General features: G+C 54.8%; 2 protein-coding genes across 3 annotated transcripts; one reads left to right on the forward strand and one right to left on the reverse strand.

Moving 5' to 3' along the window:
- Positions 1-553: 553 nt before the first annotated feature.
- PV07_11807 lies at positions 554-3793 on the forward strand. Of its 2 annotated transcripts, XM_016399275.1 has the most exons (2): positions 554-1716; positions 1771-3793. In XM_016399275.1, the coding sequence occupies exons 1-2, from the start codon at positions 1182-1184 to the stop codon at positions 2850-2852; spliced, it is 1617 nt and encodes a 538-aa protein (XP_016243837.1). In that variant the 5' UTR covers positions 554-1181; the 3' UTR covers positions 2853-3793. The 2 variants fall into 2 exon arrangements, with proteins under 2 accessions (XP_016243837.1, XP_016243836.1); XM_016399274.1 differs by having other exon boundaries at positions 554-3793.
- Positions 3794-13407: 9614 nt separating this feature from the next.
- PV07_11808 (uncharacterized protein) lies at positions 13408-16104 on the reverse strand. The gene is made up of 4 exons (XM_016399276.1): positions 16036-16104; positions 15751-15980; positions 15189-15681; positions 13408-15126 (listed from the first exon to the last, which is right to left on the reverse strand). Exons 1-4 carry the CDS (start codon positions 16044-16046, stop codon positions 14385-14387), a joined length of 1476 nt encoding a protein of 491 aa, XP_016243838.1. The 5' UTR covers positions 16047-16104; the 3' UTR covers positions 13408-14384.
- Positions 16105-17464: the final 1360 nt, after the last annotated feature.

Raw genomic sequence — 17464 nt, forward strand, 5'->3', positions numbered from 1 at the left:
AGTTGCGAGACGGGGGGGCAGAGCAACAACCCACAGTCTTACGATCTCGAACAACGGGAAAAGGCTGCGTGACCTGTAGACCTGTAGACCTGTAACCTACCTGCCTGAAGCGGCAAGCGGCTTATGCCCAAAATTGTCAATAGCAGCGCCAGGCCAGGCCAGGCCAGGCATCTGATGCTTTTTGGAGGGGAGGGAGAGTCAGGCGTGAGCAGGGTGCAAGCACCCGAAAGTCACCCTTCCGGTGCTCGTTCCTTTTGGGGGGGGGGGGTGGTGCAGGTGTGTTGAGGGAGAAGCCCCCGGAACAAAAATTGCATGTCACTCGTACAAGGGCTTTACCCGTAAATTACGCCTAACGGAAAGCACCACCAATCGCCTACAACGATTTACCGAGCCAGGCCTTGGAAGACCTCTTGCTGCTTAAAACCCCCCTACTTAGTACTCAAGCCCGGGCCCACCCCCAGCAGGGTCGTGCAAGTTGCTCAAGTGCTCATCCTAGTCTTGCGTTAAACTCTCGCGGTGACCGCAAGCCGGCAATCCCTGTCATCATCGACGTCACCTTCCATACCCCCCCCCTCAAACAAGAAGAATCACCATACACGACGCAGCGCAACCCTTACATTTTTCCCTGCAGTTTCCGCTTCCCTTCGTCTCTTCCGGCCGACGTCGCTTTTTCTCAACAATACCACAGACGTAACCTTAGCAGCACAAGGCCTGCTCCTTTTTTTCACAATTGCCCTATTCGCATGCCGCTACGAACCTGGACCACCAAATCTTATTTCCCCGTTCCCGAAAGAAACCAAAAGCCATATTTGATCATTGCTATTCCGCTCACATCACCGATACCTCCGTTCCATCTTCCCCTTCCATCCTGTTCGACATTGCTCTGTCGTCAGCCCCTTGGACCTCCCTCCAGTGGCCGGATACTCAAATATCCTGCCTGCATATAGATTTGCCACCTCGGCCTCCTAGACCTTTTCCTATTCCTCCTTCCCGCAAAGTCCACGTACCTTGACGCCGAATTCTACCCAGATTCGATACCCACCTATACATTACCAATCTCTGAACAATTCTCGCACCCCGCGGACTATACAACTGATCCAAGATCCTCGAGTTGAGACCTCGCTTCTCATCTTCGCCTCCTACACATCACGCAAACGACCCAAGCAACAACGACGACCTTGATGCCCTCAACGACGTCGCTATCACAGAGTCCAACGATCCGCATCCAGAAATCGAGTCCCACCCCCGTCCCTTCATCACAACCGCCCATGCTGGCTCAGAGCGCCCTAGTGGGTGGATGGAACGACGGGTATAACACCCCGGGGGGTTATCTGAGCGCGCTGCCAAAGAATTTCCAAGACCAACGATACCATAAGAGAGATTCGTCGGGGTCCTCTGTAACCTCGCTGGGCCCGCCTTCGCCGCTCACCCAGAACAATATATACCCACATATTGTCGCCACATCTGACTCGAGTTTTCCACCTTCCTACGACTTCGACTACACTCAAACTCCACACACTGCCAAGTCTGATTCTGCCATGATGTACCCCACCAACTTTGCTGCCGTTGATATGAGGAGGATACACTCAACAGGCGCCGACGAGCGTGCGTCATATGCTCTATCAGCGCCGCAGTCAGTCTCGACCATGAGTCACAACTCTCCCGCGACGCCGCATACTACTTATGAGCCCGAGTACGACGAGAAAAATGTCTATGGTGAGGAAAACTCTGACGACGACGAGATGTTCGATTACTTACAGTTCGAACCAGGTTACACCAATGCTTACCAGCAGTCGTTGCAAGATGTCTTCCCTGACCAGCATTTTGCCGCCAACCCCATGAGCGCGTACTCTCAGGCGCAACCGAACATGCAGCAGAGGATGGCCGTCAACGCTCACAGGCAGAACATGATGGCCGACAGGCTCCAGGCGGCACAACAAGACCACCTGAGAACAGAATCCCCGACATCGAATCCTCGCGAGAAGTCGCCATTCAGGCAAAACTCGCCGTACAGCATGCCGGCGCCGACCCAACGCCCTCAGCCAACGCTGCAAAAGCAACGCACCTCGATCTCGCCCAAAGAGTTGATGCTGGACGAGCACGACGTCGATGACCACTCGACGCCACTGTTCGCGCCCGACCAGTCACAATCCATGTTCGCAACCCGTAGAACCCCGTCGAATCTTTCGACCTTCTACACCGCGGCCACCGAACCCTCGATACAAATTCCCCAGCAATACCCCTTCGTCAGCCAGTCATCGAGGCAGGTAGGGCAGGCAGGCATGCACGACATCAGTCCCGAATTCCCAGCCCACATGATCTCGATGGAGTCGACTGCAGACGAATCGTCGGAGCCTTCCAGCCAGCAGTCCATGCAAAGGCCTAGGCCACAGTCGCAAGCTGCTGCGCCTCAACAGCAGCCACAACTCCAGCAGCGGCCGATCGACACATCATCTGACTCCGGCACCTACTCGTGTACGTATCACGGTTGTCACCTGAGATTCGACACGCCGGCCAAACTTCAGAAACACAAGAGGGAAGGTCACAGGCAGACTTCACCGTCGTCATCCGGAGCAGCAAACTTGGCCTTGCGCAACTCGCAAGCTGGGCCGCACCGATGCGACCGAATCAACCCTAGCACGGGCAAGCCTTGCAACTCGATCTTTTCTCGGCCGTACGACCTTACGCGACACGAGGACACTATTCACAACGCCCGGAAGCAGAAGGTCCGTTGCCATTTGTGCACGGAGGAGAAGACCTTTTCACGTAACGATGCGCTGACACGGCACATGCGCGTGGTTCACCCCGACGTTGACTGGGTTGGCAAGCAGAAGCGCAAGAACCAGAAGTGAGAGTGAAGCGACCGGAACATTCACGAAGATGGTGCGACTGAGTCAGCCACCAACAACGCTGGTGAACTAGCCCGCCGCAGGGCCTGGAACTCCGACGAGGGCGGAACAACATGGCGCCCGATGAATGCAGGATTTTGTCCGGGGTCCTAAAAAAGATCTACGCCTGGGGCCAACCGACGACAGACTCATACAACAACTCCTTTCTGCAGTGTATGACTAGCGCCACGAGATTCGCCCCGCGAGCTGTGTGTTTGCTTCTGGTTTGAGGTGGACAGAACAGCGAAGCGAGGGATTTTTCGGGGCGAGAAATTTTTCCTTCGAGGTGTTGGCTTGGCTTAGCTCAGCAATGACGTATGACGAAATGGGGTGGTTCCTTTTGGGCACTAGCGGGGTTACTGAAAGCCGGCAGGCCTTTCCGGATACAGCATGGCGTCAGGCTCGGGGCTCGGTTGGGCTGGAATCATGATGACGACAAGGCGAGGCTTCGCGACGCGAGGCTGGCTATGAACGAATTTGGGTTGGATCTACGCATGTTTGAAGAAGAAGCATTTGGAGATGATTTGTTACAAAATTGCGGCTTTTTTCTGTTGGTGATTTTCTTTCTTTCGTTGTTCTGCGTACAAGAAGGAAAATTGGGCGGCGGCTGCCCTGCGTGCAAAAGGGGGAAAAAGAAAAAGACCAAAAAGTGTTGGACCAGGCGACATACTGCACTTGCACTGCATTGACCTTTTCATATCGATAGACTGTACAACAGATTTGTTCATATGGTCACCATGGTGTCTGTCTATATGGGGTCACGGATCAAACAGGAGGAAAGTATGTTCCTGGCGCTCTGCTTTGAGATGCACTGCTCGCATACATGCCCTTACGGTGTGATGCCCTTTTTTGTACATGAACTTGAGATTGTGGATATATTATATATATGCAATCGGTTTTCCTTATTCTCGATTCCTCTGCATGCTTTTCGCATCTCTTCTAGTAGTACTAGCCTGATGTCAAGACCAAGTCGCTCTCTTCAATGCCACGCAAGTAAAAAGTGCTACCCGGCACGGTGTTACAGGTTTAGTCCGATACCTTTCTCTTGCACACGGACGAACACCGCGTTCTCTAGCATCCGCGTAGCATAGGATGGGCATTCCCGGCTATGCGTCTATTGCTGAGCTTCCACGGTAGCAGCACTACTACTATTATCCCGCATGATCTTTGGGCTTGGTATACATTTGCGTCCTGGGGGAATTTAACATCAGTGCCGTAACTACCAATAGAATCAAATTTAACAGTGTAGACGTTTTCCAAAGTGCCCTTCTCAGAAGCCTCGAGGGGCCGCCCGCCATCCAATCTCGACCCGTTCCTGGGGGTGTGCGTGCCTACGTAGCTACCTGAGACTTAGCAAGTCATGTCACCTTTCTTCTCTTCCTGGAAACTGGGAATTTTTGCTTCAAGATGGACTGACGGGTTGTGCTGTATCCTCACCACTTTACTTTCCCCCCTTCGTCCTCCCCCAGTCTCTCGCCTACCACCTTCCGGTTCCTTCGCATCTCGAGACGACGAACAGACCACCGGCAGCCAGCGATGGTCAGTCAAGCTTGATCAGTCCACGCATGATACGGGAGAAACATCCAAGCCCCGTCACACAGACAACACGGCTCGTAGGGCGTGCGTGCAGCACAAGGCGAGTAGCTAATTACTAGGTGGTGGAGGGGCTTTTCTCCTTCCTCCGGAGCACCGCTTCAAGACCGCCGCTGAGCTCCCAAAGGTTCCGTGACCGCCATGGGATGTTTTTTCCGGGGCCTTCTCGTTCGCTTAGGCCCGAGCAATTCCAATCTTGATCAACAGCTCCCCCTGGAAAGCTACGCATCTGGTGATAGTCCGCACAGAAGTTCGGGCGTCCTTAACTTAAGGGCCTGAGCAGCGGTCGTCTCGGCACTGTGCGAAGGCTCGTAGTATCTATCCTCTCAACCGGACAGGCCACTGGCGGGCATGCTGCCCGGCTGCTAGTTTCTGAATTGGGTCTTTCGTCTCTGATAAGATTTCAACACCTGATGAACTGAGTTCCATGAGGGAGGGGCACGCGTGAGTGCTTTCGATCGGGTTGATCGATCCCATGACGGGGCGAAAGCCAGTCCCCCCGGTTCGAGGGTCTGTTTCCTGGAAACCATCAGTGCCTGCAGTACTGCTTGTGCTTGCAAGTATCAAGACAATAACGAACAGTGACCATTATCGGCGGGTGCACATCAGCAGCGTCAGAGGTACTTTTGCGGTAATATGTAAGTTGTTGTGGTTTAGTTGTTGCCTGATGTGGTGGCCTGATACCACGGCATTATCGATAGACAAAGTGCTTGCTTGGATAGGCTCGATCCGGCCTCCTGGCCCGCAAACAATATCCGCCGAACCAAGTCCTTGGACCAGGGCGTTTGAGAGGCAGCTGATAATCACAGATGGGCTTGTTCCAGGCCTCGTGAGTTTAACATACGGTAATGCTCGTTCAAAGCTCAACTGCTGGTACGCTTATAGCAGCGACCGTGCCGTGAGTTTACCGGGTCGAGGAAAGCATTCTCCCTAGACTGACTCGTGTTGCAACAAAGCGCATGCATGTCATGCCATACCAGCCGTGTCCATGCCAGCCCAAGTACCGCGTGGCCGTGTCGATAATGATGGAGCATGCTACGGGGAACGAGCAGCATCTCCCAGCCGTTAGCTAATGAACGGCAAAGAACAAACGGGCATCGGTAGTGTGGATCGGGGAGCCACCCGCAAGTCGGATTCGAGCCTTTTCTTTGGCTCGGCGCACAGAACCGAACGGTCTAGACAAGGACGCACACGAGACATGTCAGAAAGCGACGATTCGAGAGAACAACCGCAGCGTGCGAGACGCATCTCGGAAACCTTGACCTCGACCTGCAGTTTTGACCTCCCGACAAAGGACCTTGAAGGTTGGAGTTTCAGCGAGCATGTATGTTCGAACTGTTACGCGGCAGAACAAAGATTGCAATTGCCGATGAGCTGGGGCTATCAGACTCTAGGTCGCTAGGTTCCCCCCTCCAACAAAGGACCTGGAGGGGCGCGTCGCGACATGGCCGAGGAGGATGGTCAATATTGAGCGGCATTCTGTCTGATCTGGATCGACTCGAGGCTGCGATCTCGCTCCCACTCATCCAAAGATCTCCGAGTCGTGGCTATCACATCCGCAAGGTGGATTTGTCGGGTATTGCCAGAGTGCCGTGGATTTCGTTCGCCCTTCAGATCCCCCACCACTCCTCCCACAAGTATTACCAGGCCAGGTTCTTGGTACTAGCTGCAGCATCCGAGGCAGCTCAAGGTTCATTACCCGATGGCGAGTCAATGATTGCCATGGATGGATGGCATTCAGAGTTCACCATCCCAGCATTGACCACTGCTAGTTCTAGCGTCAGCACGGGTCACCGCGTCGGGATTTTGCGGGGACTAACCAACGTCCCGCTAGTCCGCTTCGGCGTGCTGGATATCACTGATGTTTGTCGGGCTTACTCAGTGGAAAGCATCTGTCGAATGCGGCACGAAAATCCAAACGACACCCGGGGTCTACACGAAACGAAGAAAGTTGAAGCCCGTGCCAGCAGGCCGCCTGGTCACACCTGAAGCCTCGGCACCTCGGGTTTGAGGAGCCCTGTGGACGAATAGCCGTTGTAGTAGCCGCAGAACACGAAGCGCAGCAGCAGCCGACCATACTACTAAGTTATACTAAGTCAGTCCTGGAATTGGGCTTAGCGTTTTTAACCTAGGAAGGCTACCAAATGTGTGGCAATATAGCCAGCCAGCCACCAAAGCCTTACGCAAGCCCTGTCGATCGTCGCTGCTCGCGTGGTATCGAATCTTTGGGCCAGCGGTACCGCGTCCCTCTGCGCATCCGCACCCGCGCCCGCGCCCCTGTTTCCCGACTAGGCATCTGCACAGCTTGCACTCGTATCCAGTCCACTAGGAGGACTGCGCTCGTTTGTCGAGAGAACTTGCGATCTGTTACTGCTGCCTGTTTGCCGTATATGGTCCAAAGTTGCGTGTCAAGCGCAACAGTAGTGAAGCCTGCCGGCAAGCCGATTTGATCACATTACAAACCTGATCTCAGAGGCGTTTCCCGTTTGCCGGATTGATTCAATAATCAATCAGCCTGGCCCAGACGCAACCGCTTCGGTCCCCGTGCTCGTGACGAACTTGGTACTGAGGAATTGCCTAAAGAAGAGTTTGGTCATCATATATTGTTCAAAAGTATATTATTTGTTTAGTAGTAGTTAGTTGGTAGTGTACCTCGTCCCTACCCACATCCATAGATAGTAGTACTGAGAGTACTAACTACTAGTACGAGCGAGGGGTACTACTCAGTAACGCCAGCAGCAGCAGTAGGAGGAAGTGGCATTGACCCAAACAGGTACCTAACTGAGAGAAATATACATAATCTCACTGAGCCAAGCTTCAAGTTCAAGTTGCCTACCACCCACCCCCGGCGGCCGGAAGATGGCTATCAGATGGATGGATGGATGGTCATGACCGGTCCGGTAGATCTACAATTGGACTACTACATAGTAGTACTATGCAGTTACTTACTCACTACCAGTAGTTCTAACTTGTAGTCAGGCAGGTTTGGGTTGTGAGTGCACTGAAAGAGCGAAGAGATGATAGAAAGAGACACACACCCCACAGTGTGTGCACAACCTGAGGCTCATCACAGCCGCCCACTGTGGCAGATCGGAGGACCACGCCAACTTCTCCTGCAGAATCATCATTACCAAGGGCGGTGTGCACATGCTATGTATGTATGTATGGTATGTATCGTACTCGTATCCAGATCCGGTTACGGTAGTAGTAGGAGTTTGCTTATGGGAACTACTACCATGTATAGTGTCAACGACGACGAAGGCAAAACAGTAGTAGACTTTTACCAAGGAGGATTGATTGCTCTTGGTACAGAGAGAGTCCAGTGCGGTAGCAGGTCACCGTGAGATCACATGCCTGGAGTGCTGCTGGCTGGTTGGCTGATTGGCAGGGTGCTGCGCAGCAGGAGCCGGTGGCGACTTGCAAGGGGCTGATTGATTACCCTTTTGGGCGAATTTCGTGACTCGTTTCAACCTCTCCGAATAGTTCACAATTGTTACTCGTCGTCAAGATCCAAGGAATCACACCCCTGTAGACATACATGTAACTTCCGAAGCGATGAGGTGAGGCCACTCACAGATAAGTACATAGTATGTGTCATCAACCCACCGGCTCCAAATCGGATTCCAACCTGGCAGCTCCAAGTCGACCTCGGACTGGATCCAGACCACTGCAGGTTGGAACCACGCTCCGACTACCATCGCCCCTCCCCGTTCAAGCAAGTGACAGATTGATCCAACCCAATCTGCACTCCAATCTCGTCTGGGTTGAGATGAGTCTGCAGAGCGGTTGAGTCGGCTTTGCTGGATTCTACTACGTACTGGTACTAGTAGATTCGATCAGGGAGCATTCTGGAATGTATGGTCGGAGCTGGGCTAAATAACCACGAGCAGTCGATGCTAGAATGGTCCCAGGTTGGGGGTGATGCAGCGAAGCCTGCCCTGGCCCAATACCAGCTACTACTACATAACCAGAAGCTGTCAACCAAATGCGGGAACTCATATTAATACACAGTAATTGTTCGTTAGGTTTTCTACTGAAACCATGCACTTGAGCGCGTCATACTACTACTAAGTATACTCTTTTCGGATCCAGATCAAACGCCAACGCCGCCCGTAGGATTGGTCCAACCCCTTGAGTACAATTACAACCCCTAGCGTGCCGGGGACTCAGTCTATTGAGACTGTTCGGTGTGGCTCCACGTGCTCGACATGCACAGGACGTGATTCCAGCTTGGCCATCCAATCCGGCATTTGATCATTTGGCTGACTGTGGGCGGACGAGGGCGTTCTGAAAGAGTCGACGTCGGCCAGGGCATTGGACAGCGTCCTCGTGCTCGATTGCACGAGATTGACCAGTTTTCCCAGCACGGCAAACTCCATCTTCAGTTTCACAGAGTAGATAAAACTCTTAAAGGCCCTCTCCATGGTTCTGAGACCTTTGTATTCCAGAGATAGCAGGGCGATATCCATGAGGATGATGATGGCGTTGATTATAAACAGTTCCCACATGACCCGCCTCGTGCCCTCCTTCGACACAAAGTTCAGTAGCTGCACGGTTTTCCACAGGTAGATGCCCGAGATGATGAATTCTTGGATGCAAAAGGCCGTCATCTGTATCTTTTCCATGTAAAAGAGGGCGCGGTCGAAGGCCGGCTGCTCGCCACCGTATGCTTGTCCGTATTGGAAGACCGTGGTGAGAGTGTGGAAGATTAGGGCGTCGGTGATGATCATCCATTTGATCCCTTTCAGAATCCGGTCATTCTGCAGTATGAGGCCGAGTCGCGAGTACAGGACGAAAGATTGGCCAGTGATCATCATGACCCAGCCGATTGTGCTGAACATCATCGTTGCCCAGAACACTAGGATCCGGAAATACTCGAGCAGAAACCCGAGGCAGTAGGGGATGATGCCGACGGAGGCGACGATGAGCGAGACGAAGTAGAGGCCGTGCCATTCCCGGAAGGTGGTGAGGATGGTCAGGAGGAGTTCGACGCAGTTGTACAGCGATATGGTCATGCAGGTGACGACGATGATGGCCTCGGCGGTCCATTCGTCGTGGAAATCTTGCGAGGCCTCGGTCGGAGGTGCTGACATCTTTAGCTAGAGTTTACACTTCGCAGTTGGTTTGTGAGAGACATCGATCATGAGGTGTGGCGTTGGTGGGAAGAAAGCGTGAGCGTAAGTTCAATTTCGCCGTGCTGAGACATGGCGCGATGGCAGCGGCCAAGGTGAAACTGTTGATGGTATGTATGATTCGAAATTGAGCGGATAATGCAGACGACGGATGGACGTTGCACGCTGTGTTTGACTGAGATGCTGTCTGTACGCCGTCTGTTGTAAGACTGTGTGTGCATCGAAGAGGCATCAATCAGGACGGTGGAGAAACTGGAAATTCAAGCTTAATGATCCCATCGTCCCCCCGCAAAGTGCAAAGTCCACGGTGTGGCGATCCACCAGTGAGGTATTGTGGGCAGAGGGCGCCCGGGGGCTGCCGCCTGCTCTTACCCGTTGAGCCTACTCAGGTAACCACTCGCCGGGCATCGATGGTGCGCAGAGTTTGTGGGTGTCGGTGGGTGCCTGTGGGTGCACCAACTGGGCGGCCTTGGTGGAGTTGTACCTTGCTTAAGCGGAGTGGTGCTATTACTAAGGAATGACTACTGGTAGGTATCCAGTACCTAGGGACTGCTTGCTCTCTCCTGCCTCAGTTTACAAAGATCATCAAGACACGAGCAGCTCTGGATTTGCAGAACCTCCTTGTTCCCGCTGCATCACACAAGTAACATCTCTCCTAGGTCCTCTGGAGGCTGCACGCTCACTCACACTGGGTATCAAAGTGCCTCTCGATATCATCAGCTCCATGTTTCCTGGCGTACTGACTCGCTTGCTAGATCCGATTGAACCTGCGCCCTATCCGCTCACTCATTGAATTGAATTGAGTCGACGACTGGCAAGTTCTCAGGGAGAGAACCTCTTGACTTCTTCCCAATACCTGGACAAATGACCCTCCAGGACGCGCACCTTGGGATGTTGAGGGGGAGAGGACGGGCATCAACCAGGAACACTACCGGTACCGAACAACTATAGAAGCAAGCAATGGCAAGATTGCTCCTGGAGAACAAAGAGAAGAGTCGACATCTCGAGAGCAAGACTGAGAATAGATGGCGAGTCGACGGTCAACGGGTGAGCAGAACCACGTCGGTTCTGCACAGGGCCAGCAATTCTTTTCAGCTCCATCACAGTTCTCGCATGCGTGTCAATGACTCGTTGTCATCTGCAGGCTTCGCAGATATATTCAGCAGCTGCTGCAAGTCTGCATCATCCACGTCAATTCATCCCTCAACTGCAGACTTGCTGATTGATTCTCCGTACATACCCTCTGGCTGGTAAACCAAACCCTTTCCCGTCGAAACAGAGACGTCCATCTCAGAACGAAACTCTCCTCGTCTTCGCGACACTCCATTGAATATCTACAACGCCAACCTCCGTGTGGGCTGCCCGGGGCAGATCTGCGCGGGATTGGTCCGGGCTGGTTGGATTCGAGTGGGATAGCTTCTTCGGGAATACTTTCAGGCACCTGACAGCCCCAACACGAGGATCATTATGCAGCAATGCAAAACAATCACCCACCTAACAACTGTCCAACGACCGACGACCCTGTGCCTCTTGCATGCTCCTGCGCTAATCGTCCATTCTGCACCTTACTCTGCCAAGGTTGGATTCAGATTGTCGACGGTAAATCGATGGAAACGGGGTATTGCTTGCGGGGACGGCATTTGTTCATATGGCCCCGTGGCATGTGCACGAGGACATGACAAAGTCCTGATGACAACAGGTACCCCGGTGTCCAACTTGAGAGGGCCTCACGACGAAATCATGCATGTCGTCACTCCAGACACCGCGGACCGACATCAGCACTGGCCCAAGGCAGAATCAGGGGATAATGTTAGCTGCGACCAGCTACCCTATTCGGCGACAGTGACCTCGACTGCCGAAGATGCTGCAAGTGTGATAGGCGTCATGGGCGTAGGTCAATGGGATCACAGCTCCCACTTGTCATTCTCGGATATGGCCTCGACCAGCTCTGTCCAATGTGGAAATAAATTGTATCGTCACCCAGCAGATTCACACACGGCTGAACCATGTTGCGACCGTCAAGGTGAGCTGTTGTCTGCTGATAACTTGTCCTACGCAGCATTTCGTGTATGCAATCATCACGTTCGTATCCCGGAGATTGATGAAATCCGATCGGAAGCTCGCGGCCTGCAGTTCACATGGTCGACTCAACAGATTCCTGGATATTCGATACGGCGGCTATGTGGTCGATACACGCATGCATGGAGGAGGGACAGCTGTACGGACACATCAGCGCACGTCGGGAGATGCCTGCGACGCACGAGAATCTGTTTCAGTGCTTAGGAGGAAGACACAACACGGGTTGCGAACTCGGGACTATCAAAAAAAAAAACCAAGCATTTGGCGAATGGCCGGGAATCTTCGGCTAGGCTGGATGCACCATGGCTCAACGGGGCATCGTGCCTTGGCCCAGCTTCCCTCCTGCGACATCGCTTGATCTCACGGGCTTCGTTCTATGTGAATGCGTTGTTGCAGGGCTGTACCTCGCACGGCTTCTGTCCTAGCACCGAAGTTGCCAGTGTCTTGTCCGTGATGACTCCGTTCTTGCCGGACGGATATCAATCGGACGAGCGTGTCCGAAGATCTAGTGTTCTCAAACGCGCCCACGCCCTGTGAATTTGCTTAGCTCAGCGTATCCGTCGCCCTGGCGGCTCTGAGGCTGTTGTCTTAGCCCGGATCGTTCGGAGCAAAGGCCGGCCGACAGCGTCTTGTTGGCGGTCGAGTGAGCAGTTATTGCATATTTCCAGCAAACGTTTTGCTGCGACTAAACCGCTGACGGCTACGTATACAACAGAATGCACGGGACAGCAGATCTAGACCCGAGCCTCGCCTTTTCCCTGCGAGACAATTATCGTGCACTAACTACAATAGTATAGTTAGGATCACCGCTGGCCGACGTCTGCCAGGTAGCATGCCTTGTAAGGCGGTGCGGGAGCTCTCGGTCTCGGGCTTTTGCAAGAGAACAAGTCACCGACGGCGTCTTGTCCGCCGCTGGTCGCAAACTGAACACTTCCTAAATCGGGGGACTGAGATATATCTGGCGTCAGATCTTGTTGGTCACAAAGCGGCGGGTTGTCCTTGCGTAATCGTCCAGGGAGTCGATGCTGCTTTAGCATCTTCGAAAATTACACCCATGTATCAGATCCATACCGGCAGAACCATGCGGCAGAGAACCCCAGCAGGCTGGCGTCCTGTCCTGTTGTGGCAGCCTCGCGCGAGCGAGCTGGGGACGCGACGATTCCGCGGCGGAAAGGAAACTTGTGTAAGAAAGAACCTCCGATGGCGCTGAGCCCATAACAGCATATATCCAACCAAATGCAACTTAAGGATATCCCAGACTGGGAGCAAAGGGATGTCACCGGGATTGTCTCGGTCATTGGGTTCGGTTCCGTTTTCGAAGAAAAAATTGGTTGCGTTGGTATCGCGGAAATATGGAATCCCGTCCTCCTATTCTTTATCGTCTCAGCTCGGTACCGACACCCATGGACCAGTGACCAAATAGCGACATATATCGCGGGACAATTTGCTTCCGTGAGACGGAGAATGGCAGGCATCGTCTGTATCGGAAGGTATGAGATCCACGACGTGGGATCTCATACCCAAGTGGAAAGAGAGAAGGAAAAAGGTGCTTATGCCAGCCAAGAATTCCAAATCCCAGTCCTCGACAGCAAGCAGGGAGAGGTCAAGCCCAACATCCGAGGGACATGCCGTGAGGCTTGAGGCTTGAGGCTGTAGGATTATAATGGCAGCCTGACACCTGCCCGAAAAGGGATGAAGTCGTCACCCCTCCGAGGCTGGAACGTGGCCATTCTATTCCCAATATGTGAATGTACGAGATCTCGCTGATTGGCCCCAGGTCTGACAAGGGGGGACGTTCGTCCTTGTGCGAAAGGGATACTCCGTACATCTCACGCAGTGGTGGTCGAGAGCGAGATAGACCCCCTCCGACCCCAGTAGCGAACGGGACTGGCGAGGATATTTTGCAGGGTCTCTGCATTGCAACTCAATCGAAGGACTGGGGCCGACTTGGGTGACGCCTTGTGGACGGCAACAACAACTCATGGGCTTCCCCTTGGCAGATCTGCTCCTTTGCGGCCCGAAAACCTCCCCCCATCACAACTGCCGATGTCATGGAGATGAGGTGAGTGCGTGTCTTCTCGACGGGGTGAGGCGCATTAGCTACGCTTGGACCCTGAATCTATATCGGGTCTCTTGGCATACGTCAGCGCCGCTGTCGTGGCTTTTGGGTGGCTGTCAACTATTCGGCCATTTGATGTCAATGATCAGCTCGAAGTCCGCCCAAAGATCATGGCATGGCACCTCTGCTCCGCTTTCCCAGGCCCTGGCACTGGCCAATGTTGTGAATGACTCTGGTGAACATAGTTGGACGACTCTGAGCCTGTAGATGGAGCATCCAGGGGTTGTGATCGTCAATTGACCCTGTAATGGCAACCACCAATGAACCCGAAAGGCTTGAACTTGGATCACGGTCTAAGATCCCTTGCCCTTTTAAAGGAACCATCCATCGTTAGAGAGCCATTCCGTCTTTTCCACGGGGGCCTTGATTAGTGTGGCGCAGCAGGCGTATGGCGCACGGAACCGTACAAACCAGAGCCAAGTCGAAATATGACCTGCCATACACGCCATACACAGCCAGGAGAGAGAAGGCTGTGAAGGCTGTGAAGGGCAATGACAATATCCCCGGCCTGATGTCTTCAACAACAGCATGGCCCATTTCTCCCCCACCCACGTTCACCTTTCCTAACCCTGCTCACGCTGCAGCGAGGAACTTCTGCTCCTCCTTGTAGACCTCGTGGGACTGCGCCCACAGCAGCTTGGCGGGCCGGTCGCACACGTCCGCCCACCACAGGAACGGGGCCATGCGCGCGAGCATGGCGTCCGCGTCGCCGAGCGATTCCCCGTAGTGCTCGGCCAGCTTCTCGATGTACCAGCCGCGGTGCCGGGTGAAGGACGCGGCGATCCCGCCGAGGGTCAGGACCCACGAGAAAACCCCCGACGGCGGCCCGTACTCCTCGATGTCCAGGACCGGACGCGCCCTCAGGCACCGGCGCAGCTCGCCGGCCAGCCGCGGCTTGATCCCCGTGGCGGGACTCAGCGGGAACAGGACCATGTCGCTGAAGATGTTGGCGGCGAGGCGGGTCATGCTGGCGAGCGTGTCCTCCCCGCCCCGATCGTCGGTCGGGGAGGGTTTCAGCCAGAGCAGCTTGTTCTGGACGGCGTTGCGTTGCAGGACGATGTCAGACAGTTGCGGCGGGTGGTCGCCTCGGCGGACGTGGTGGTCGAGAGCGACGACCAGGTCGCACATCAGCTGCAGAATGTTGCGGAGGTCTTTGTCCAGCTTGAACGGGTCGAAGCCTGCGCCGAGCTGGGAAAGCAGACGTTGGGCGTCGGCGTCGAGAACGTGAAGGCCGGCATCGACGAGACTCGTCACCGGCGCGGGCCAGATTTGCGCCGGCCTTGTGCCCAGGATGGATGAGAAGTAGATGTCGGATCTGGACGTTAGTGATTGTCAACCCGGGGGGCCGTATGACCGACGAGACTTGATAGGACGTACAGCAGAAGCGTGTCGCGGACACCATACGTGTCCACCGCGCCTAGGCCACCCTTCAACGACACGAGGTGGGCCACGGCCCTGACGTGTGCTTCGACGACGTTCAGCAGACTGAAGAGGTGCAGGCTCTGGGTCTTCGCCAGGGGAGAACACGGGTGGGGTTGCGGTGGAATCTGTGGTCGGCGCGTGCCGTTGACGGCGAGGATGATCACCGCGAGAATCAGCCCGTCCGAAGGCGGTCCGTTCAGGGCCTCGATCTCGGTCCGGGCGCAGTTCAGGGCCTCGCTTTGGTGGATGGACGGCGCGCGCACCGCCAGCTGCGACATGTCGTCCTCTTTCTGGCCCCGGAGGCACAGCAGCTGCTTTGTGGTGGCGAAGATGAAGGTGTGCAGGACGAGAGGGGACGCCATGACCAGCTGCATCCACGCGGCCCGGAACGGTATCACGATCTTTTCGAGGTCGGTGGGAAGGCACTGCGGCCAGGTGAAACTCAACGCTGTCCCAAGGGCGTGGTCGTGAGTAGCCATGTTGGAGGGCCACGGATGGCTTCGGACGTTGTACTTACCGTGATCCATGGCTTCATGCGCGTAGTGAGGGATCGCATAGTTCGCAAAGGGATCCGTCTTCGCGGCGCTCAGAACCGAACATGGATTCGGCGGTTGACTCGTGTCTTCGTCGCTGTCGCCGCTCTGTGTGTCCACCACATCCTTCGATGTGGAGGGATGCCTCTTTCGTGACGAAGGGATCGCTCGCCATCGATGCTGGAGCCTGCGTAGGGCCGACGTTTCCTCATTGCTGCCTCGCGGGTTAGGTCAAGGAAGAGTATCGTGGTATTGATGCTTCTCTGTACCTTTGCCTCATGGCACCTGCTGAGCGGAAGCTCTGGCTCCCTCACGGTCCGTCATCCGCAGCGATGGTTCGACCCCGAGGCCTGCGCAACATGAGTGAAGTCGAATGAATGCAGAGTGGCTTTGGGTCGAATGCGCCCGCTCGACAGGTAGTCATCATCTCGAGCTGGATAATGTGGCCTGGCAGGGTGGTCTTGTGCCATATGCTTGTCGCGCAGCTTTGTCAGGCGAACGCACTGGCGGCTCGCTAACGGAGCCCCAAGCCTTCGAGTCGAGCGCAGTTGTCTGGTATTGGGGGGGTCTCATCGCTCATTTGCTTGGGGGCAAGGGCGTGTCCTCGTATCACCTTCGCAGACGAGTCCCCAGTATATCGAATCATATCTTCAAGCGGTGCATGACTAGGAAACAAGCAGATGCGGGCTTACGCTCTCAAGCCTGTATGGCACCCCACGGCCGGGGAAGAGAACAATGACTAACAACACACCTCCAACTTGGTTGGTTGGTCCCTCCGCGTCAAGACGGCACGCAGTGGCAGCATCTTGAATGGCGAGTTCTTCTGGGTTGAGCGTTTGGCCCCCATCGAGAATCGACAGAATGGTGCAGGGCTGCAGGGGAGGCTTATGCCCCGATGCGAACCACTTCTTTGTCATGGATGCCTCAGCGATGCGCGCGGGCGACGGAGAAGCGTGAACAGCCGTCCGACACTCGTCCCCGTCTTGACCCTTTGCCCTTTGGCGTAATGCCCCAATCCGTCTGGCTCGAAATCACACTTTCTACTTCCCATGCGGGAATGTCACGGTTGCTTTGCCTGCGCCATCAAACATCCCAGACTGGAAACAACGGATGCTCGAACACGTCGTCGGCGCCAAAGAGACCTGTTTTCTCTGCAGCTGTTGCGTCGTGGTAGTCAACCATCTCTCCCTCACGGCTACAACGAGCAGGTGAGAAGTCGCAATACAGGCGTGCAACATGATGACTCCGGAAATTTAGCCTTCCTTTCGTCGTCGGTGAGTCCCCTAGGCGGCTTCCCATGGCGTGTCTCCTTTCGCCCCGGCCCCCATCGACTGGAATAAATGTGGATGGGAAAAAAAACCAACACAAAACACGCGGGCGCAGGAAAGCCACGCAAAGTTCCGCCCCCGGGAGCAAACCAGCACGCAGTTCATGCCCCTACCCGACCTGGACCACGTCTGCACGTCTCCGTCATGTATGTCGTCGGGGACTTGCAGGCCGCAGTGTCAGCAGGATAAGGTCCGTCGCCTCTCGATGGAACATGGCAAGTGACACTGGCAGCGGGAGCGGGAGCGGAGAGGGCCGGGGAAGGAGGAGTGGGAAAAGGACATTGGAGCGGGAAGATACATGACCTGAGCGCACAGAGCTTGACCAACGCCGGATCAAAGCTCAACGTCGCACAAGGGAAGGGAGAAGGTA

This window comes from Cladophialophora immunda (genome assembly GCF_000835495.1).
Source record: "Cladophialophora immunda strain CBS 83496 unplaced genomic scaffold supercont1.7, whole genome shotgun sequence".
Taxonomy (NCBI): domain Eukaryota; kingdom Fungi; phylum Ascomycota; class Eurotiomycetes; order Chaetothyriales; family Herpotrichiellaceae; genus Cladophialophora; species Cladophialophora immunda.